At 38.2% G+C, this 20,359-nt stretch overlaps 2 protein-coding genes across 2 annotated transcripts; one reads left to right on the top strand and one right to left on the bottom strand.

Annotated features, from left to right (window-relative positions):
• The first annotated feature begins 1,464 nt into the window (after window positions 1-1,464).
• On the top strand, window positions 1,465-3,092 carry LOC150089940 (uncharacterized). The gene is made up of 3 exons (XM_090390137.1): window positions 1,465-1,485; window positions 2,189-2,272; window positions 2,550-3,092. Exons 1-3 carry the CDS (start codon window positions 1,474-1,476, stop codon window positions 3,090-3,092), a joined length of 639 nt encoding a protein of 212 aa, XP_090246263.1. The 5' UTR covers window positions 1,465-1,473.
• Window positions 3,093-9,122: 6,030 nt separating this feature from the next.
• On the bottom strand, window positions 9,123-10,597 carry LOC150089939 (larval cuticle protein A3A-like). Its single transcript, XM_090368912.1, has 4 exons — window positions 10,542-10,597; window positions 10,119-10,202; window positions 9,442-9,960; window positions 9,123-9,300 (listed from the first exon to the last, which is right to left on the bottom strand). The coding sequence occupies exons 1-3, from the start codon at window positions 10,551-10,553 to the stop codon at window positions 9,478-9,480; spliced, it is 579 nt and encodes a 192-aa protein (XP_090225038.1). The 5' UTR covers window positions 10,554-10,597; the 3' UTR covers window positions 9,123-9,300; window positions 9,442-9,477.
• Between the last annotated feature and the right edge of the window lie 9,762 nt (window positions 10,598-20,359).

The following is a 20,359-nucleotide window of genomic DNA, read 5'->3' as shown; positions in this document are numbered from 1 at the left end:
ACTAAATCCGCGTGACAATGTGTACTACAAATGAAGAACATGCAATTATAGTACTTGATGGACAACACCACAAAACAGAATCGAGTTACAAGGAAGTTCAGTAATTTTATGGGAAAATATAACGCAAAAATTGCAAAACAAAGTCCACGTGAGGCTCTCATTGAATATACCTAATTTTTTCTGAGTATGCAACCCGAAACTGTTTTGAACATCGTTCCCTCAGATCAAATCGCCCTAAGTTTGAAAAATATGTTAACAGTGTATCCATTTCAGCAGGGGCGAAACTCTAATTTTTTGGGTTCCCTATATTGTGTAACGCCCCTACGTGATCTTTAACAACCATTCCAAATCAGTGCAGTTGTGCCCTTCACATATATATATCCTTATTGGTTTAATAGCCCACTGAGAGAAAAGTTACTGAAAAACAGACAACATAATTTCAAGAAATATAAACTTTGATGGCCACATGGCCATCAGTCTTCTGAAGAGCTGGTGTTTAAACAGTTATTAGGATAATGACACTTTATAATGCTCCCATGAAAAATTATCATATACATTGGAGAAAACTGAGATTAATGGTAAGGTCCTTCGTTGGATCAAGGGCAGGCAAAAAGAAAGAAGACAGAGAGTGGCATTAATCGATATTCCTCAGGGTGGACCAGTACAGAAAGTAGAGTTCCTCAGGGAACAGTGTCGGGACCACTTCTGTTTTCTACCTAGATATCATGAAGTTTACTTTTGTGCAATATAGATCGTAGATCATTTGAATAAATTGCCTGCCACTGTGGTCGAGGCAAATTCGGCTTTTAACTAACTTTACCTCGACCATACAGGTAGGCTTTGAAGTAAATAGAATAATGGAATTTTCTTCTGAGTCTGAGTGTAAAAAGACTTCCATCGTTTTAATACAAACTTAGGTCTGCAACCCACGAATGTGGATCGTCAACCAATCTTTAAATTTGCTGTTAACAAAATTGCGTCCAGTTCGATTAATAATTAAAAGTATGCATCCAGACTCACGTCTGCATTTCTGGAGTGCCTATAACCTGTAGGTATTTGGAAAGCAATTTCCCATCATGAATGTCATTAACAGCAATACATCAGCAAAATTCGAATTATGACAACAGTACTTGGTACGGATTGATATAAAAAGTATTTTATATATTTATTTTATAAAACCAAAGTTTTAAAGATTTCATACGATCGAAACCTGGTTTCAGTCTTTGCTATAAAAATAAGATAAATGAGTGAGGTCACTTAAAATAGATTAAATGACAATTAAAAATCTCGAGCGGTTCACCTTCGTATACCAGTTCGTTACGTTACTGGTTAGAAAGTAACATTATTAATTTTTATAATGCATTCGAAGTACAAATGTCCCCAAGGCTCTCTAGAGATCTTCCCCAAGTATATAAGGGATTTCTGGTGGTTCTAACTCAATCTCTATTACAGCTAGCAGTTCAAGAAGTCACAATGATTGCCAAGGTAAGTTGACTCAAGTGAACTGCTGTTTACTAAATTAAAATTTCAGTGATTCCTTTGGACTAAATTTAATAGTTGCGGAGTCGAGTTATTCCGTTTTATTTTTTTGCGGTTAAAGAAAGAAGTAGATGGGGCGTTTTCAAATTAAATTTACTGGCCGATGTAGAATTACCCTCAACCCCACCCGGTGTGGGGAGGAGGGCAATCCGGGACGACCAAACGGTCAGAGGAGTTCACAAGATAGACAGAATACAAGAAACAGCATCGTATTTAGCAGTCATGTGCTTGAACCCTGGTCACTCAAGGCACGTGTACTTATGCACGTACGCCTGACCACTCGGCTACGGCTGCCTCAAATCCTTAAGGTATTTATTCAAATGATACAATAAAAACTGAAACCAATTCAATACATAATTTTTATTACAGAACTGGCAACTTTTCAACCTGACGATTAGAATCAGCTGAATTTTGAATATTGCTAATTATATATTAAGCTAGTTTCACTTCTATTATATTTCAATAAACATCATAATCATAAAATTGTTAAAACTGTTTAAGATAGGCAATTAAGCCTGCATCTTTAATCAGTGATGTTGATTTTGTATATTGATTATGTTTAGAATCAACATAAACTCCATATTGTTTTTCATTATATAGTTTCTAAAGTAAGTTATTAATGTTTTCAATTTTTAACTGTATTTTCCAGATTGTCATTTTCTGCTTCTCTCTGGCTATTGCCAATGCCAGATCCCACCTAGGTGGTGGTAGTGTCAGTTCTCGTCAACAAGACGTAAGTTGAAAATACCGCTAATGATTTCAAGTTAAATTCACATAAAATGCCGATCTGAAAGAGATTTTTAAAAAATCTTCCTCTTTTTCTCTTTTAGTAATCATAAATATAAACCAAATATGTGAAATTTGACCATCCGTTTCCAACTTCAACTATTCTTAAATATAAAAATAAATTTTAAAAATGCTTCTTTTTATATGTTTATTAAACAGTTAACAAAAGTTGTTGAAGGAATAAACAACCACCACATTGATCAGACAATCCTTTCTCTGTGCAGGACTTCGGCAACTATGCTTTCAACTATCAGATTGCTGATGGCTTGGGAGCCACCAACGGACGTAGCGAGGTAGGAAACGGACATGTTCAGAAGGGAGCCTACACTTTGACCGACATTGATGGCCGTGCTCGCCGTGTGGAATACGTAGCCGATGGTGCTGGTTTCCGCGCTGCCATCAAGACCAACGAACCAGGCACCGCCAACAGCGCACCTGCTGCCGCATACATCGCCTCTCCCTATGCCGGACCCGTTGCCCCAGTTGCTGTTGGTTCCCCTGCCGTAGCAAAGGTCGCAGTCGCCGCACCCGTAGCAGTCGCCGCTCCAGCTGTAGCCTATGGAGCAGGAGTTGGTGCCCTCGGTTATGGAGCAGGAGTTGGTGCCCATGGAGCAGGATGGGGTGCAGGATGTGGTGCTGGATTGGGTTATGGTGCTGGATTGGGTTATGGTGCTGGATTGGGTTATGGTGCTGGATTGGGTTATGGTGCTGGATTGGGTTATGGTGCTGGACTGGGACATGGAGCTGGACTTGGTGTAGTTCATTAAATTCGTCCAATCCTTCACCTTATTAACTTAAAAGGTAAATAAATATACATAACTCCTGTCTAAAGATTAGAAAAGGTTCAAAATGATTTTATTATTTTTTATATTCAATAAATTCCAATTCTCAGGAATTTTTTTAAATTGATTTTGCTTTATCTTTCAGATGTGTCGTCTTTCTTCAAACAGGACTAAATGTTTCCTTCCTTTTGTATGCAGTCGCCTTCCTGAGCCAAATCCGTTGGACTTGCTTACATGCATTCATTCATCTGGAAGTTAGTTCTTTTCCTATACCTAAAAGTTGCTGTTAAGTTATAAATATTTGTGTTTACCGTGGAAGCTGTTGGGATACGTGTCAATGAGTTGTTAAAGTTGCACAATAAAATATCGAACAAAAATTATGATTTCTTGTGTTGTTTTGCTCAAATTTCACTATAATTTTTTTTGCGATTTGAATGAAGTACGTTCAAGGAACCACTTTAATTTTTTTGAATCGTAAGAAACACTTTATATACCAAATGAATTCTTTTCCCATACTGTCTGTAAATTGCCTGTGATGTGTGGTCGATTTTCTGTTTGCTGTATGAAAAACTTGAGTACCCGGGAGAAAAAAAACAGTCATGGCATAGGCAGATGACCTGTTTCTGACTTCTTCACTGACGAGAGTGCTATTGTGGTAGATGAGAGAGTACCACATAATTTCAATTCACCCTCTAAATCAGAGTGGTCGCTACCCAACTGAACCTTTCATGGTCAGCTTTCCACAAGCTCCTGCAGAGTGGGTACGCTGGTAGACGTAAACTACACATGGTGTATCAGGTAAATCCAAGTGATCTTGAGAAATGTTTGGAATTTACGTTTCATTTCTTGGAGGATGCTAAGTAGGCAGCACATGTTACTGGCGTTCGAACGTTCTGTGGACTGTCGACGTTCACTTACAACCACTATCAGCATTCAGAATTATTAGTTGACGGATCATGATATCCATGTGTTATCGACGAAATTCCACCGTATTCCATTGAATACGGTGGAATTGAATACGGTGGAAGCACCGTATTCCATTAAATATAAAACTGTTCAATAAACCAGTTGAATGCTTAATATCAGACAATGTACGGTGCCATTTTCTCCTGATGGCTCTTTACAATGTTAAGTTTTTTTCGCTTTTTTTAAAAAATTATTGTTCATTTTAAATTTTAGCTCTCTGCGATTGGCTATTTCTTTCTACGCTCGTTCAAAGCAATATTAGTGCACAGTACTCAACGTCTGTTCACTAATGGTATCAAAGTTAGCAATTTCGAGGACGCTCTAAGCGGGAATACTCTCTTGGCATGTGGTACAAAGTATCCATTAATACACCTGCTTTCATTAAACACGCAGAAACATTTTTTTTAAAAAAATGAATTAATTAACTTTGCAATGTTTGCAACGTGTGAATATCTTATCAAGAGTAAGACTCAAAACATATTATGTTCTTACAGGCCTAGTCATTGAGTGAAGGGACAGGGGAGGAATAAGTCCCGTTTCCTCCCGAACTATACTTTATCCGTATTTGTCCACTTCTGTATTTAATACATACATTTAATGCATCTGGATTTAATATGGTGTCCACACCATAATTTGCAATATCCCTGCTGTCCTTTAGTTGCTAGAAAGTCAATGCACAAATTAGAGCTGGGCTTCAGTTCATTGTCTTGAGTAATATACCATTTCTTCCACAAAGTCGAAGTCCAGAGGATATTGCATTATGTTCAAGAATATTTTTATAACCTTCTTTTCTTAAAATTCCTTCACCCACTCCAGCAAAACAGAAGTAACCCAGATCATGATGGAACCAACCCAGTGCTGGACTGTAGGGCACTAAAGAATGTGACACCAGTTTTATTTCAGTTTATTATCTCATATAAACTCTACTCTTGGATCCAAAAATTTCAAATTTGGATTCATCCAGCCACAGTATGTTTTTCCTTTCTTCAATTGGAGTCCTCGAAATTAGCAATTTCGAGGACTCCAATTGAAGCTAAGAGCTATTTAATCAAATAGCTCTTAGCTTAAGCCAACCGTTTCTTTCGATTTTTCTGGTTTAATAAGGGTTTTTCGGACCACTACACGAACAAGGAGTCCTGTTTAAGACGAAGTTTTAGAGTGGATGTAGACACTGGAGTTTCTCTGTTTGAACTCGACTTGGATTTCATTTGTAGTAAGTCGTTGACTGCGTTTAGAAATCAGTGTTATGGTCTTATCTTAAGCTTCCATTTTTTACACGCGGTCGTCTTTTATGGTGGTTTGTTTTAAAAACTGCCAGTCTCCTTAAATCGTCGAATGGTAGTTTGTACTCCTTTAAATGAAACACCTAGTTTTTTGCCAATACCTTTCATGGAATAACTATCTTTATACAGAGTTATAATAATTCTTCTTTTTTCAAACCATGACAGGTGTTCGATTTTATAAGTTACAGCTCTTACTCCTCAATTTGTATTATTGCAAGACACTCTAGAATCATGTACAATCTTTTATAATATTAAAACAATACTCTCACTTTCTAGAATCAACTTCAACGTTCACGAATGTTCTGCAACTTTCTACCACATTCAGAAGTATTCTATACCTTTCTTAAATATTACTAATTTTTTATTTTTATACATAAGGGAAAATATTTTAATAAAAATTGGTAAACAGATTTGTCCTATTTTAATATAATCTTTGGCAATTAAGAAAAAGGAAACATGAATCCAAACTTTAGGCGGGAGGAATATGCCAGACTGAAATCTTTAATTGATCTCTAATATGACACCGAATGAACACAATTAAAGAGTCCCCATTTAGAGCTGTTTGGGGCGCAATCTAACGAAGGAAATTCAATCAAATTTGGCAGGTAATCTTTTTTGAAGGATGAGGAAGAGAAATACAGCAAAAAACAAAATTAGTTCCAAAAATCGCTTATGGAAAAATTGCGCTGTGAGCGATTTGTATACTTAGTCCACTCGATCATTAACACGAAATGGAAGGCGGATGATGTATCAGATGAAGGTACTGTTGTGTTGGTAGCACAATGACCCTCATCTTACCAGTGCGTGCTTAGACTGCATAGATTCTAGTTCCACCGCCAGAATGTAAGCAATGCAGCAGCAACGATTCGGGATTGCAAGCGCCTGAGAAGAGTTTCGATGACTACATATTGTATGAGAAAAACGATTTGCGCCTCTCAAAATTCTTATAAGAATGATTTTATCTTATAAAATAACAAAACTGCAATCGATGCCAGTCAAAATATAAGTTACAATTCAACAATTCGTGTAGATGTAACAGCATCAGTTGATTCTGTTTCGTCTCAAGCTCTTCTATAATTAGTATATCTATTCTAGAATTATTGACGATTTGTTTCTTCTTCCTAAGAAAATTAGAAAGAAAAATTAGCGTTGGGTGCACTTCAAGTGATGGATGGAGGAGGGCATTCTCTGGCTGATTGTGCCATTGGTGTCAGTCGACAACATCTATTTATTAGATCATATTAACATTTCTTACCATGAGTAGATGACGTCAGTATATCTATGCCACACACGGGAATTCTGAACATACGAGAATAGTAAGTACACTGAAACACAATATGACTCGGTATAAACTTGTGATTTTATTGTTGTTGTTCCTTTATAAAAAAATTAAGACTACAAACTTTCCCGAGTGGCAGCGCAAGTATTAAGAAAGAATGAATACAGGAATCTAGCATTTTTCAATTACATTGAACTCTGATTTTTCCTGCAATAGAATACACGCATGCTAAGATTGTTTTTGGCGGTGGGATGTGGCTGAGGGGAGGGGGGTAGAAAAGAGTTGGACGTCATTTATGCCGACCAACGTGGGAAGACGTTTATTCGATTTTTTATCTAGGTTTGCAAGCTATTTGCTCTTATAGTGTGTCTGATTGCAATAACAATATACAGGGTGGTCATAAAGTTCTGCACCGGTTTTAAATTTTAATAACTAAAGTTATACAAATGATAGAACCATTTAGTAAAAATTATATAAAAGTTGAAGTCTTAAAGTTTTATTCTTAATGCAGTTTTTAATTAACACACTTCAACATGGCCGCCATCATTGTTGACTGATTCGGGGTCTCCCAGATTGTGGTTTGTCATTAACTGATCCAGTTAATGACCGTGGTTTATCATTAACTGATCCATTTTAAAAAACTTTTTCTTTAAAATTTTTCATCCAACTTTTTATGGGGCGCGTCATTTTTATAATGAGTAGTGAACTTTCTTCTCATAGCTGTTATTGATTTAAACTCTGCAAGCCAAAGCACGCAGTTAACTTTTTTCTTCAATTGTCTCCATTTGGGGTTATTCAATATCTGCAAATAAAAGATAAATTGATAAAATATAAATACAACAAAAGAAAAATCAGATTTACATGGTTGAAATTATTATATAAAAACTTTAAGACTTTAAAACTTTAAAACTTTCATATAATTTTTGCTAAATGCTTCTATCATTTTTATCACTTTAGTTATTAAAATTTAAAACCGGTGCAAAACTTTAAACCCCCCCCGTGTATATATTTTTATTGCAGTCAGTAGTAATATGTACGTTATTGAAGAGTAAAGAAGCACTCGTATATCCTTTCTCTAGGCTTTATCATCAATAAACTTCTTGTAATCGGCCATCTAGGTTCTGTACGTTGTGCAGCATTTTCATCTGCAGAGGGTTCTCAAAATACGAAAGAGTGATGCTACATTTCAATTCGTGGCTAAGGACAGACTGAACAAACCATTTTGTTGTACTATAGCATGATCACACTCGGAAACATGAAAAGATGTTGCCTGGAAAGCCACCTGGATCTATAGACATTGTTGGAGATGCCTATTATATGATGTTTAAACTGAGTTTTGAGTCAAATTAATTCCATGATCTCTGTCTGTGCTTGGTGGAAAACTGTGACAAGCACGTTGACAGATTATGTAAGTTGTTGATTATGGCAATACAGCTGTATTTGGTCTGATGGTCTCGTTGATCCGATAGAGGAGCTCCAGTTCTTCAGCAACACTGATAAACTGTTTTCTTGAAAAAGCCCTTTTCCATGAGTTCCTCTTTCGTCTCACTTTTTCCATGAGTTCCTCCGTATAGAGCAGTATTGGTTCTTATTTCTTGTTATATTCCGATGGTGATAATCTTCTACACAATTACTGTATATCCATTACAACGTATTCCAACTTTATAACACCCATGTGATACCTTTACTATGATTGGTCCAGGAAAGACGGATTACCGATAAATTCATTTATTAGTTTCAGCTGTCTTCGCAATCTCCCTCACGGTAGCACAGTGGTCATAATCATCCTCTTCTTACACCAAGTAGGAGAGGCCTGAGTTCAAATAACGCAGAGATTTTTTTCCCAACTTGTCTGAGTTGGATGTCCTGCCTTTAGCTGAATATTCATCATCATTATCGAGATGGATTCAAAATGGTCAATTTCGATGTTTTGAACTTACTACATTTTGGCCAGAAGTTCTAATTTGCACTCTGATGCATAAGACACATATTTTCTTTGATGCCCATAAAATACATATTTTCTTTGATGCCCATAAAATACAATGACTTCTCATAATGACCCCGTGATCTTTACTGTCCGAAAATTTGAATTTCGCTGTAGTATTCTACGTCCACTTAAGAATCGCAGCAAATTAAAAAATATATAATAATAAATAATGTTTCATTGCGACCTTGAAATTGTTTGCAATAGATGGAATAATTCTAAATTATTTTTATTATAATTTGCTATTCTTTATCGAAACAATACGAGTACCACAGTTACATTTAATAATAATTTTACACAAGAAATCCCAGAACACGTTTCATATTATAGGATATTAATTTCTGTCTCTCGTTTAAAGTAAATTTTATAGAAAGATTTCCTTTCATACGTGCATAGGTTTTCGACAATTCACAGAAAAGATATGAATTCTCGAAAATTATTGACTCATAACAGATCACAGATTCGTAAAAACGTAAGCGAAATAACACAAAAACAAAATAAGCTTTTTTTGTTAAATATTTTTATTGAGCAACTTCAACAACGCATTTACACGTATCCCAACAGCTTTCTTGGCAAACAAACACGCGAATATTTATAACTTAGCAACAACAGCAGCACATGGTAGAACAAAATCGTTCCCGGGAGAAAATATTCAGTCCTACTAGAAGAAAGACGACATATCTAAAATAAAAACAAATAAAAAAATTACAAATTTATAAAGCATATCTTTATGAAAGTCGTGTAGGTATATATAAAGCGAACAATAGAATCATTTTAATTATAATCTTAATATATTTTTAAGAATAATGTGCATTGAATTACCTATTAAGCGAAAAAGGTGAGGGGGACTTGAAGAGTTTAATGGTATACACCATGTCCCAGTCCAGCTCCGTAACCCCAGCCAGCTCCATGTGCTAGTCCAGCTCCGTAGCCCAATCCTGCTCCATAACCCCATCCAGCTCCATAGCCCAATCCTGCTCCATAGCCCAATCCTGCTCCATAGCCGAGGGCGCCAACTCCTACTCTATAGGCTACTGGAGCAGCGACTGCGACCTTGGCTACTGCAGGGGAACCAACTGCAACTGGAGCAACTGGACCAGCATAGGGAGAGGCAACGTAGGCAGCAGCAGGTGCGCTGTGAGCTGTTCCTGGCTCGTTGGTCTTGATGTTAGCACGGAAACCAGCACCATCGGCAACGTAGTCCACACGGCGAGCACGGCCGTCGATGTCAGTGAGGGTGTAGCTTCCCTTCTGGACATGTCCGTTTCCTACTTCGGTACGCCCGTTGGTGGCTCCCAGGCCATCGGCGATCTGATAATTGAAACCATAGTTGCCGAAGTCCTGTACAGAGAAAAAGATAATTGAACGATACTCAAAAGGAGTTTATCAATGATTTTTTATTTTTGTATTTAACACAGAAAAGGGAAATATTAGAACAACCACACTTGATATGATTTCATGAAATCAACTTGAAGTTATTATTGAGACAGAACACTTACGTCTTGTTGACGAGAGCTGACACTGGCTCCACCTAGATGGGCAACCCCGTTGGCAATAGCCAGAGTGAAGCAAAAGAAGACAATCTGCAAAATAAAAATAAGAAAATTAACAATTATCATTCTGGAGTTCATTGCTTATTCTAAAGGAATACCTCAAATATTTTTATATCGCAGTTATCCTTTGATAATGAATACCTTTTTATTATAATTACGTTATTAAAGAGGCAAAGAATATGTTAAATATTTTGTAAGTGGCCCCGCGATTCTGATTTATTATTTGGTTAAAATAAATAAATTAAACTCTATATTAAAATACTAAAACAGCGTAATCGTAATCTAGGTCCCAGAATGAAAGTATAAAATTCTAGCAAATACAAATCAATCAGAATTTGAAATAGAAAAAGGTAGCTTGTTTTAACTTACCTGTGCGATCATTGTGACTGTTTGAACTGCTAACTGCACGAATAGTAGAGCTAAGACCTGCACTGCACCTTTATATACTCGGGAAAGGATCCTGTTGGAGAACTTTCGTAACCTTGTCTTTCGAATCCACCAAATGTGAATCTAAGAGTGCTACCTCCTAACCCGTAAAGCAAGTGATCGGTATTCGAAGGTTAAAACGGCTCGAGATTTTAAAAGTGCCTCTCCCTAACTGCTGCTGCTGCTGTTTACAGGTTTTTCTTTGGCCTCACTTTAATTTATTCATTTTTTTAATTAGGAAAAACAGGCCGAAGTTGGGTTTCAATCACATTCAATCTTTTAACTTTTATGTTGGCCATAGAATGGGCGAAAACTCTCAATGCAATGCAGGTTTGGACAGACGACCTTCACAAGGAAATCTGTAGTTTCTGATCTATAGAATGCTCGAAACAAATTAAAAGAAAATGGAGTAAAAATCGTAATGACGATAGATTAATTTATACCACGTGCTTCTATTATTGCTTAGTTCTTGTTCCCATGCTGATATTAATAACTGTATTTGGCAAACTCGTTTTTCAATCATACCAAAGAAATGTTTTCTAGATGATCACCGGTAAGTTACAAATATTTCAAGAATGCGCGTGATTTATAATGCATACTCCAGTTAGAAAAGAATTTATATAAAAACACTGAACTGATTCTCAAAGGACAGATGAATCAAAAAAGGAAACAAGACATCCTTGAACGAACTAAAAAGAGGAGTGCATTGTTGTATTCTATACCTTGTAGACTTCGTTTACCTTATGTTGCTGTCCGATTATAAAGATATAATTTATTTTATTTATTAAACAGTGGGCAGTCGCCATATGATTGCCAAATATCAGAAGGTTGTTATTTATCTGATTTTCAATAAAAATGTGCAGAATTATGAGAAAGGTTTCCCACCTGGTTGTTTCAAATAGGATTTGTCAATTCTTTGAATACTTTCGGCATTTCATTCTTGTTTGCGATATTTGCTGAAATCCTGTGAATTCATCATTGAACGTTATGTTCTTTAAGGTTCTTAAGGTCTTGCACTTCCCTACTTGCGTTGTTAAATGGGTCACAGCCTTCTAACTCTACAGGATTCTGCTTATTGCAAAAGTCTTCTCCAATATTTTTGTTCCTTTCTTAATGACCATATTTCATTGGCTGGAAATCCCATCCACGGTTTGGTTGAGGAAAGTTCACCGCATCCGTCTCTTAACTTTGACATACGAATAATTGTAAAGGTCCTTCACACGGCGTGAAAATTACCTCGGTTTCGGTTCCCACTAGAAGGGAACATTTTTGCAGATTTTCTTCTTTATTTTGTCACGCAGTGTCCATGTTATTTTACCTCTGGCTAGGGTTGGAAGTTTTTTCCCTATAAACTCAGACACAATATATTGATACATCGTGGAGCATCAAGAATTATGATCGTTGCAATGGTCTATGATCTGAAATAACGAATTCGGTTAAAATTAACAACAGCCGCAGGCAGAGGTGAAAGTGATTCTTGCACTGCTTCTCTTGGAAGAATTAGTAGCAGCCTGGATGGAAGGCGCTGCGGATCTCAAGAATTGTTCGGGGTCATCATGGAACAAGTAAATATATGGGCTGTGTTCGAGTAACTACGAGTAAGAACAGGTGCATGTATACTTGCATGTACACCAATGCTAGGAGTTTGGTAAATAAATTTGATGAATTTGTAGTGCTGGTTAAGACATCCAAGGCGGATATTGTTGGGATATCAGAGACGTGGGGTCACACAGACATAAGCAGTGCAGATTTGGGATTTCGGGAGTACAATGTGTATAGAAAGGGTAAGCAGGACAGGAAGGGAGGGAGGAGGGATTAGGCTGTTAGTTAAGAAACACAAAATCTAAGGCAGTGCATCTAATTGACATGGCTGGCCATGCAATGTCGAGTCAGTTTCGTGTGACATAAGCACTGGGAAAGGAAAAATGAGAGTAGGGGTGTGTTATAGGCTTAATGACTCTGATAAGTACAACGAACGACTGTACACAGAAATAGAATGAACCAGTAAATCAGTGTCTAATAATGGGGAGGGTTAACTTCCCAGATATTGACTGGAACTTGTGGGTTGGTCACTTGCACAGTAATAAGACTTTTGTGGATTTACTGGATGATTGTTTTTACAGCAACACGTTAGAGCGGTAACCAGAGGGAATAATACTCTTGATCTGATTATCAGTAGTGAGTGTTCCTGCATTTAGAATTTGCAGATAAAGGAACCACCAGGTGGGAGTGATCACAATATACTGATGTGGGATTTACTTAAAGACGTAACTACCATCAGAGGTAAAAGGAACGGTTTTTGCTTTCGTACAGATGACTACAGCGGTCTGAGACAGTTTTTAAATTCTGTCCAGTGGGATCAATTGATGATGTTACCAACGTGAATTCTAAATGGGAAACATTCAAGGAATTAATCTTGGAAGCTACTAGGCTTTTCATACCGATTAAGAAATACCGTTCAAGGTTTAGGCCTAAATGGATGTCAGATGAACTAATGAGGCTCATGGCATAGAAGAAAAATGTATGGGATGCATATAAATTAACAGACGACACAGAATCTCATGGTAGATATAAGCTAGTGTATAATCAAGTCCCAAAGAAGGTCAGGCAAGCGAAGGCACATTATGAGAAATATCTGGCAAAGGATGCTAAGAAAAACAGCAAGAACTTCTTTAGTTATTTAAACTCTAGAAGGAAGGGCATGAATCAGATTGGTCCACTTGATATCGATGGTTCAACTGTTGATTATCCTGCTCAGATAGCTGACAATCTGAATGAGTATTTTGCATCTACATGACGAGTTTTTAAGGGAAGAGAATGCCAGAAATTTATAAAACTGTAACAGAGTCCTTAATGATTTTCTAATAACTGAGAACAAAGTGGAGGAGAAATTGTTGACGTTAAACATAAGAAAGGCACCCGGGGTGGATGGGATCTATCCAGTTATATTAAAGGAGGCGGCAAGAGAAGTAAGCAAACCCTTAGCCATAATTGTGAGAGCATCGTTGGACTCAGGGGAAGTCTCCACGGACTGCAGATGTGCAAATGTATCGCCAGTTCACAAAGGGGGATCGAAGGGTGACACCAGTAATTACAAACCAGTTAGTTTAACTTCTGTTGCAGGTAAAATAATGGAGTCACTGGTTAAAGATGCATTGCAGGATCATTAATACAAGATTGCAGTAATAATTCAGACATAGCATGGGTTTTTTAAGGGAAAGTCTTGTCTAACAGAGGCCTTCGTATCCGAGTGGTCAGGAGCGTGAGTGCAGTAGCACACGCTCTTTGAGTAGGCATGGGTTCAAGCCCCTGACTGTTAAATAGGGTCGATCTGTGAACTCTCACTGGACCTGCGTGGCAGATTATGGTACATTTTCCTCAACATAAATTGTTGAGGAAGCTTCTTCAATCCTGCAGTGGATTGATAATGGCTGCAGTTTACAATTTTTTTTTTACTTGTCTGACAAACTTGATTGGCTATTATGATGTGATTCCAAAGGAACTGGATGCAAAAAATAATTTTGATATCATATACTTGGATTTCAGGAAAGCTTTTGACACTGTTGCACATGGAAGGCTACTGTACAAATTGGAGCCGTATGGTTTTAAGGGCAAGTTGCTACAATGGTAATCAATGAACGCTGCTCTTCGTGGAGTAATATAAATGAAGTCCCCCAGGGTCCGGTTTTGGGCCCACTGTTCTTTTGTATATTTATCAGTGATGTTGATGAAGGTATATCAGGCTTAATGTCGAAGTTTGCAGATGATACAAAGGTTGGCAGGGTTGTTAATTACAGTAATTACAGTGTGTTACTGCAACAGGATCTAGAAAATTTGAGCAGATGGGCTGAGAAGTGGCAACTGAAGTTTAACATTGACAAATGCAAAGTACTGCATATGGGTAGAAGTAACCCCAGAGAAACGTACCAACTGTGTGGTACTACACTTAAGGTGGTAGAAAATGAAAAAGACCTGGGAGTAATTGTGCAGTCATATATGAAGTTTTCTGAGCAATGCAGACAGGCTGCCAGGGCAGGTCATGGGGTTTTGTCAATGATATATAGGAATTTTGCTAGTAGGGAAAAGGAGGTGATTATCCCGTTGTACAAGGCAATGTTCAGGAAATGCCTTGAGTACTGCGTACAGGTCTAAAGGCCTCATTGTAGGAAGGATATAGAGTTGCTTGAGCGAGTACGTAGAAGGGCAACAAGATTTGTGAGGGGAACGAATGGGTGGTTTTACCAAGAAAGGCTTAAGTTCTGCTAATTGCAGCGCCTGGAGACTACGCACCTGCGAGGTGATCTGATTGAAGTGTATAAGACCTTGAAAGGGTTGAGCAGGCTGAATTCTGATAGGATTCTTCCTGTTTCTGAGATTACGAACCTGAGGGGGCATACATTCAAATTGAGGAAAGACAGTTGTAGAATTGATGTGCGGAAATTTGCCATTAGCCAGTGCGTTGTTGATTGCTGGAACAAACTTCCATCTGTCGTTGTGGAAGTTAAGAGTTAAATAAATTCAAAGAGGAACTGGACAAACGTTTAGAGAGAACGGATGGGTAAAATGGGAAGGGTTTTTTTTCTTTTCGGTTGATGCTGGATAAGCTTTCTTTCTTGCATCATATGCATTTACTAATGCTAATGCTTGGAGTATAATAAATAAATTCGATGAAACTGAAGTCTTGATTGAAACGTCAAAGAAGGATATTGTTAGGATATCAGAGACGTGGTGTGACGCAGATATAAATAATGCAGAATTTGAATTTGGGGAGTGCAATGTCTATAGAAAGGACTATGAGAGGACAGATAGAGAGAGAGAGATTATTCTGTTAGTTAGCAAACACATAAAATCCAAGGCAGTTCATAGTTGACATGTGTGTCTGTTGCAATGTCGAGTCCGTTTGATGTGACATAAGCATTGGGAAAGCAAAAATAAGAGTAGGAGTGTGTTGTAGGCCTAATGACTCTGATAGCATAACAAACGACTGTACAGAGATATAGTGGGCCAGTAAATCAGATTACCTTATAATAAACGGGCTTTTAACTTCTCTGATATTGACTGGAACTTGTGGGTTGGTTACTCGCACGCCAACAAGACTTTTATGGATTTACTGAATGACTGTTTTTACTGTAGCGTGTTCGAAAGGCAACTAGAGGGAGTAATATCTATTACTCCCTCTAGTTAATCTGATCTGATTATCAGCAGTGATTATTCATGCATTAGGAATTTGCAGATAAAGGAACCACGAGGTGACAGTGATCACAGTCTACTGATGTGGGATTTACTTAAAGATCTAACTACCATCAAGGGTAAAGGGAAGGGTTTTGTTTTCGTAACGGTGACTATAGTGGTCTCAGACAGTTTTAAATTCTATACAGTGGGATCAACTGATGATGTTACCAACGGTGAATTCTAAATGGGAAGCCTTCAAGGAATTAATCTTGGAAGCTACTCTACTTTTCATACCAACTAAGAAATACCGTTCAAGGTTTAGGCCTAAATGGATGTCAGATGAACTAATGAGTCTTGTGACAGAGAAGAAATATACAGAGGATTCATATAAATTATCAAGCCACACAGAAGTCTATGGTAAATATAAAATATTCTGTAATCAAGTCACAAAGCTTCTTTCTTAGTTGGTTCTTATTTCTTGTTATATGCCGACGGTGATAATTTTCCACACAATTATCTCCAATACAATGTATTCCAACTTTATCACACCTTCGTGATAAAAACCTCTACCTTTACTATAATTGGTCCAGGCAGACGGATATTATTATTGTTGTTGCTCTTATATTATTTCTCCCTGAATGGGGTTCCACCTCGTGACGGGTATTGCTATCAAGTACACAGGGTGGTTGTAATGTCTGGTGTTACTTTTGGTCGAGGAACTCTCTGACTATCCTACAGGTGTTCAGGATTGCGTCTTTCTGGAGTTCCTTGTATGTGTTCGCTGGGAGACCTGTTGCTGCTAGGCTGTTATATAGGGTCTTTGGCACCATACCTGTGGTTGACACGATGATCGGGATGGTAGATACTTCTTGCATATGCCACACCACCTTGACCTCATGTCTCAGGTTCGTGTACTTCCTAATTTTTTCCTTCTAATGGGGGATTGGCCTGGTTGTGATGTTCTCCACCTTAATGGTGGTACTCCATTTCGCCATTGTTGCTCCTAGGAAGTTTGTCACTATCGGATTGACCTTGTAGATCTTCAGGGTCTCTATTAGCCAGCTATGAGGTACGGAGTCGAAGGCCTTGCGGTAATCGATGTAGGCAGTGTATAGGTCGCGGTGTTTCTTGAAGGCTTGCTCCACAACTGCGGCATCTATGGTTAATTGCTGATTGCAAACTTTGCTCCTCCGATTGCATCCTTTCTGCTGTTCGGCCATTATGTTCTGACTCTCTAAGTGGTCTAATATCTTTTTGATTATGCAGCTGGTCAGGATCTTGTACATCATTGGGAGGCAGGTGATTGGCCTGTATTTCGCCGGGTTTCTTGTATCTTCGTCCTTCGTCTTTAGGCTTCAGATATGTGACTCCTTTGGTGAGAAACTTCAGGATTGTCTCTGGGTGCCTTATCATTTGAGTGAACTGCTCTGCTAGGTGCTTTTGTGCGCAGGTGAGCTTCTTGTACCAGTAGTTGTGGATGTTATCAATTCCTGGGGTTCGCCATTTGTGGGTGTTCCTGATCGAGTATTTTACTTCTTCTTCTCGAATCTTCTTCTTTTATTAATTACTATTATTTATTTAATATTTTTTATCATTGTTTTATTCGTTTTTTTTTTGCCTGGTGCAGCATAAGCCATAGGCTTTCTTGCACCATGTGGCCAATACTAATAATAATACTGATACTAATACTAATACTAATCTCCCACTCTCTCATCTCTTGTATGTCCTTGGTTTTCTTCCGTTCTACTTCTATTCATGGTGCTCTGCTATTATGTCTTACTTCACTGCTCCAGATATTTCTCCAGAACTCCTCGATCGTCTTCTTCTTGGACAGTCCGGTTCCTGCTTTGTCATCTTCACCCAGGTTCCTGTAGAAGGCTCTTTGGTCCTCATCGAAGTTCGGTTGTTTATTTTCCTCTGGGAGCTCTCTTTGCATCGGTGTAGTCTCTTGCTGAGTGCGAGGAGGTTCTGCTTCAGTGTGTCCAAGTATTCTCCTAATCTCTGATTTCTGGTCTCATGTTTACTGTGGACGCTGTCTCTCTTGAGGATGCTATTCACCTTTCCAATCAACTTCTTACTTCTGTTACTCTGTTGATACTGGGTCAACTGACCTATCTTGACTCTTAATTCTTCTATCTTCTGCTGAAGTCTTCTTTCCCAAGCTGGCGGTTCCTTTTGTTTTCGGTTCTTCTGCTGCTGGTCTCTCGTTTCTTTTCCATTAATCCTAGAGGCTGCTATGGCAGCACTGTATACGGCTGTTTGGATAGCCTCAAGCGTTGCACCATTGTTTTCAAAGTAATATGGCATTATTTGCCGATTGAGGTGGTCTATTACTCTCCACAGGATTTTATTTGGCCTCTGCTTAGATATCACGTTGGTTCTTGTGGGGTCCATTCCTTCGAATTCTGTTAGGGCCTTCTTCCACTCGTCTTTTATTCTGGATATCATGACTTTGCCCCTTTCCGCTTCAGCTACTCTTGGTTGTATTTCTTCTTGCTGTTCCTCCTGTGGCTCCATATCGACTATATTCTTTGTGCTTTGTAGTTGATCGCTGACATCCTGCTTGATTTTTTCCAAGATGGTAGGGCCTATTAGGCTCTTCGTGACGATGGTCCTTCTTTGGTCTGCTAATCGCTGTTCGGTGACCTGAATATCCGGGTATCGTTCCAACCACTTGGTATGTAGTCGCGACCTGTACATTGTCCTATCGGCCTCTAGCCTGGTTATTTCCTAGTATGATAGCATGATGTACGTATTCATTTCAACGCTCTACTTCATGCGTTGGTGTTTTCTTCCTTCCTCGGTGGTCACTAGCGCAATTGCGCAGGAAGCACTTCCAGTTGGTGGGGCTGGATGGTCTTGCCCTTCTCTTGTGGTAGCCTTACTGGGGACAGCGCTACTTGCTCCACTGTCTTGCTCGGGAGATTGTCTCCAACTTTTCGAACCGACCCCTCTGCCTAAGGCCTGAACGTGAGCGACTTTATCCTGTGCCACACTCGATGCAGTATGAATAATAATAATAATAATCATAATAATAATAATAATAATAATAATAATTATTATTATTATTATTATTATTATTATTATTATTATTATTATTATTATTATTATTATTATTTATCTGTTTATTTCCAAATAAATGTTCCTTTACTACTATCCAGCTAGAGGACACGGGTTACATGATAAAATGGAAAAAAATAATGATATATTATTTATATAGTTTATATACATAGTACTCAATTAGGTTAATACAATAGATGGCCTTAAACAGCCTCTGGTTAAGATACATAAATACAACAATGTGTGGATAATGTAGCATGACCGAAATAATCTGACCTTCAGCTTGACGAGGGCGTACATATCTGAAAGAGTGGAAGATCTGTAGATTTTTTTTTTGTCCAGCTTCTGAGAGTCCGTGGATAACCTATTAAATAATTCGATCGAATTAAATGGAATCACGTTATCCAGGGTGGTCATGCTACACAGCTTAGATTTGTTTTGTATTGCGATGGTATTGCTTCCCAGATATCATGTGAGTTTAATTTTCCCGACAGAAGCTGTGCGAAGATCACAAGGCTCCTAGAGATGATATGATGCCTACATGGTAGCATATTTTGATTGGAGAGCAGAACAGATTGATTTTGAGATTGCAGGTGGTAGATCGACAATCTTGTTCAGCCCTTTGAAAATCCAGTATTCCAGGGATGAGAATCTGGTTTAGTAAGATAGGGGTGCAGAGGACCATATAGTTGATGCATATAAAGGAATTTGGATTATGCAACGGAGAATATAGTTGACGATCAGATGCGGATTATGAAAGTTGGAGATCTCCTGTTTCCCTGCCCAAATTGCTACATACGTTTTTGACGAGTGGCATTAAAATGAGGCAAGAGCGTACAGTCTTAATCCTAGATGACACCCAAATCCTTATGCTGGGTGACTTTTTTTAACTAGATAGTTCCTTATGATGTTCACATCACTGACGTTACTCTTCTTGGTGACAGTAAGTTGGGCGATCTTTTTCTGTATTTATGGAGAGCCCAATCGCTTGGAGGTAATTTTCAAGTTCCTGTACTGTCGGTTGGAGATAACTGCGGTATACAGGGGGGATTAGGGGCATTTTGTGACAATGAAGAACTGAAATCATCAGCTTACGTGGTAAAGTTGGAATGATTTGCGAGGAAACGTTCTAAAGATGTCGCAAAGAGGGTGGCAGAGAGAACTCAGTTATTAATTTCACCTATCTTTGCAGTTTCCCTCGTGTGTTGCACAGTGGTTGGGATACATAAATAGAAGAGGCCTCAATTCGAATTCCGTTAATGACGTAAAGAAATTTATGGGCTCTTTTCACAAGGTGTCTGAATTAGTTCTCCGGTTTTCAGCAGAATACTCATCATTATCATCATGATGGATTCAACATGGTCAATTTCATAATTCTTCAACTTACTAGATTTTACCAGACATTCTAATTTGCAATCTGATACATGCGACACCTATTTTCTTTCTGCCCATAAAATACAATGGCTTCTCATAAGGTCTCAGTGATCCTCACTGTTTGAAGATTTGAATTTCGCTTTAGCATTCTAAGT

This window comes from Mastigoproctus giganteus, chromosome 2, assembly GCF_048544385.1.
Source record: "Mastigoproctus giganteus isolate SK-2022 chromosome 2, ASM4854438v1, whole genome shotgun sequence".
In the NCBI taxonomy this organism is placed as follows: Eukaryota; Metazoa; Arthropoda; class Arachnida; order Uropygi; family Thelyphonidae; genus Mastigoproctus; species Mastigoproctus giganteus.
This window is presented reverse-complemented; position numbering and strand designations above follow the sequence as displayed.

Bases quoted from the DNA above. Each gene is read 5' to 3' on its own strand.
- LOC150089940 (XM_090390137.1), top strand. The intron at 2,273-2,549 runs GTAAGTTGAAAA...TTCTCTGTGCAG, and splicing joins TCAGTTCTCGTCAACAAGAC to GACTTCGGCAACTATGCTTT.
- LOC150089939 (XM_090368912.1), bottom strand. The intron at 9,961-10,118 runs GTAAGTGTTCTG...TTCTCTGTACAG, and splicing joins TCAGCTCTCGTCAACAAGAC to GACTTCGGCAACTATGGTTT.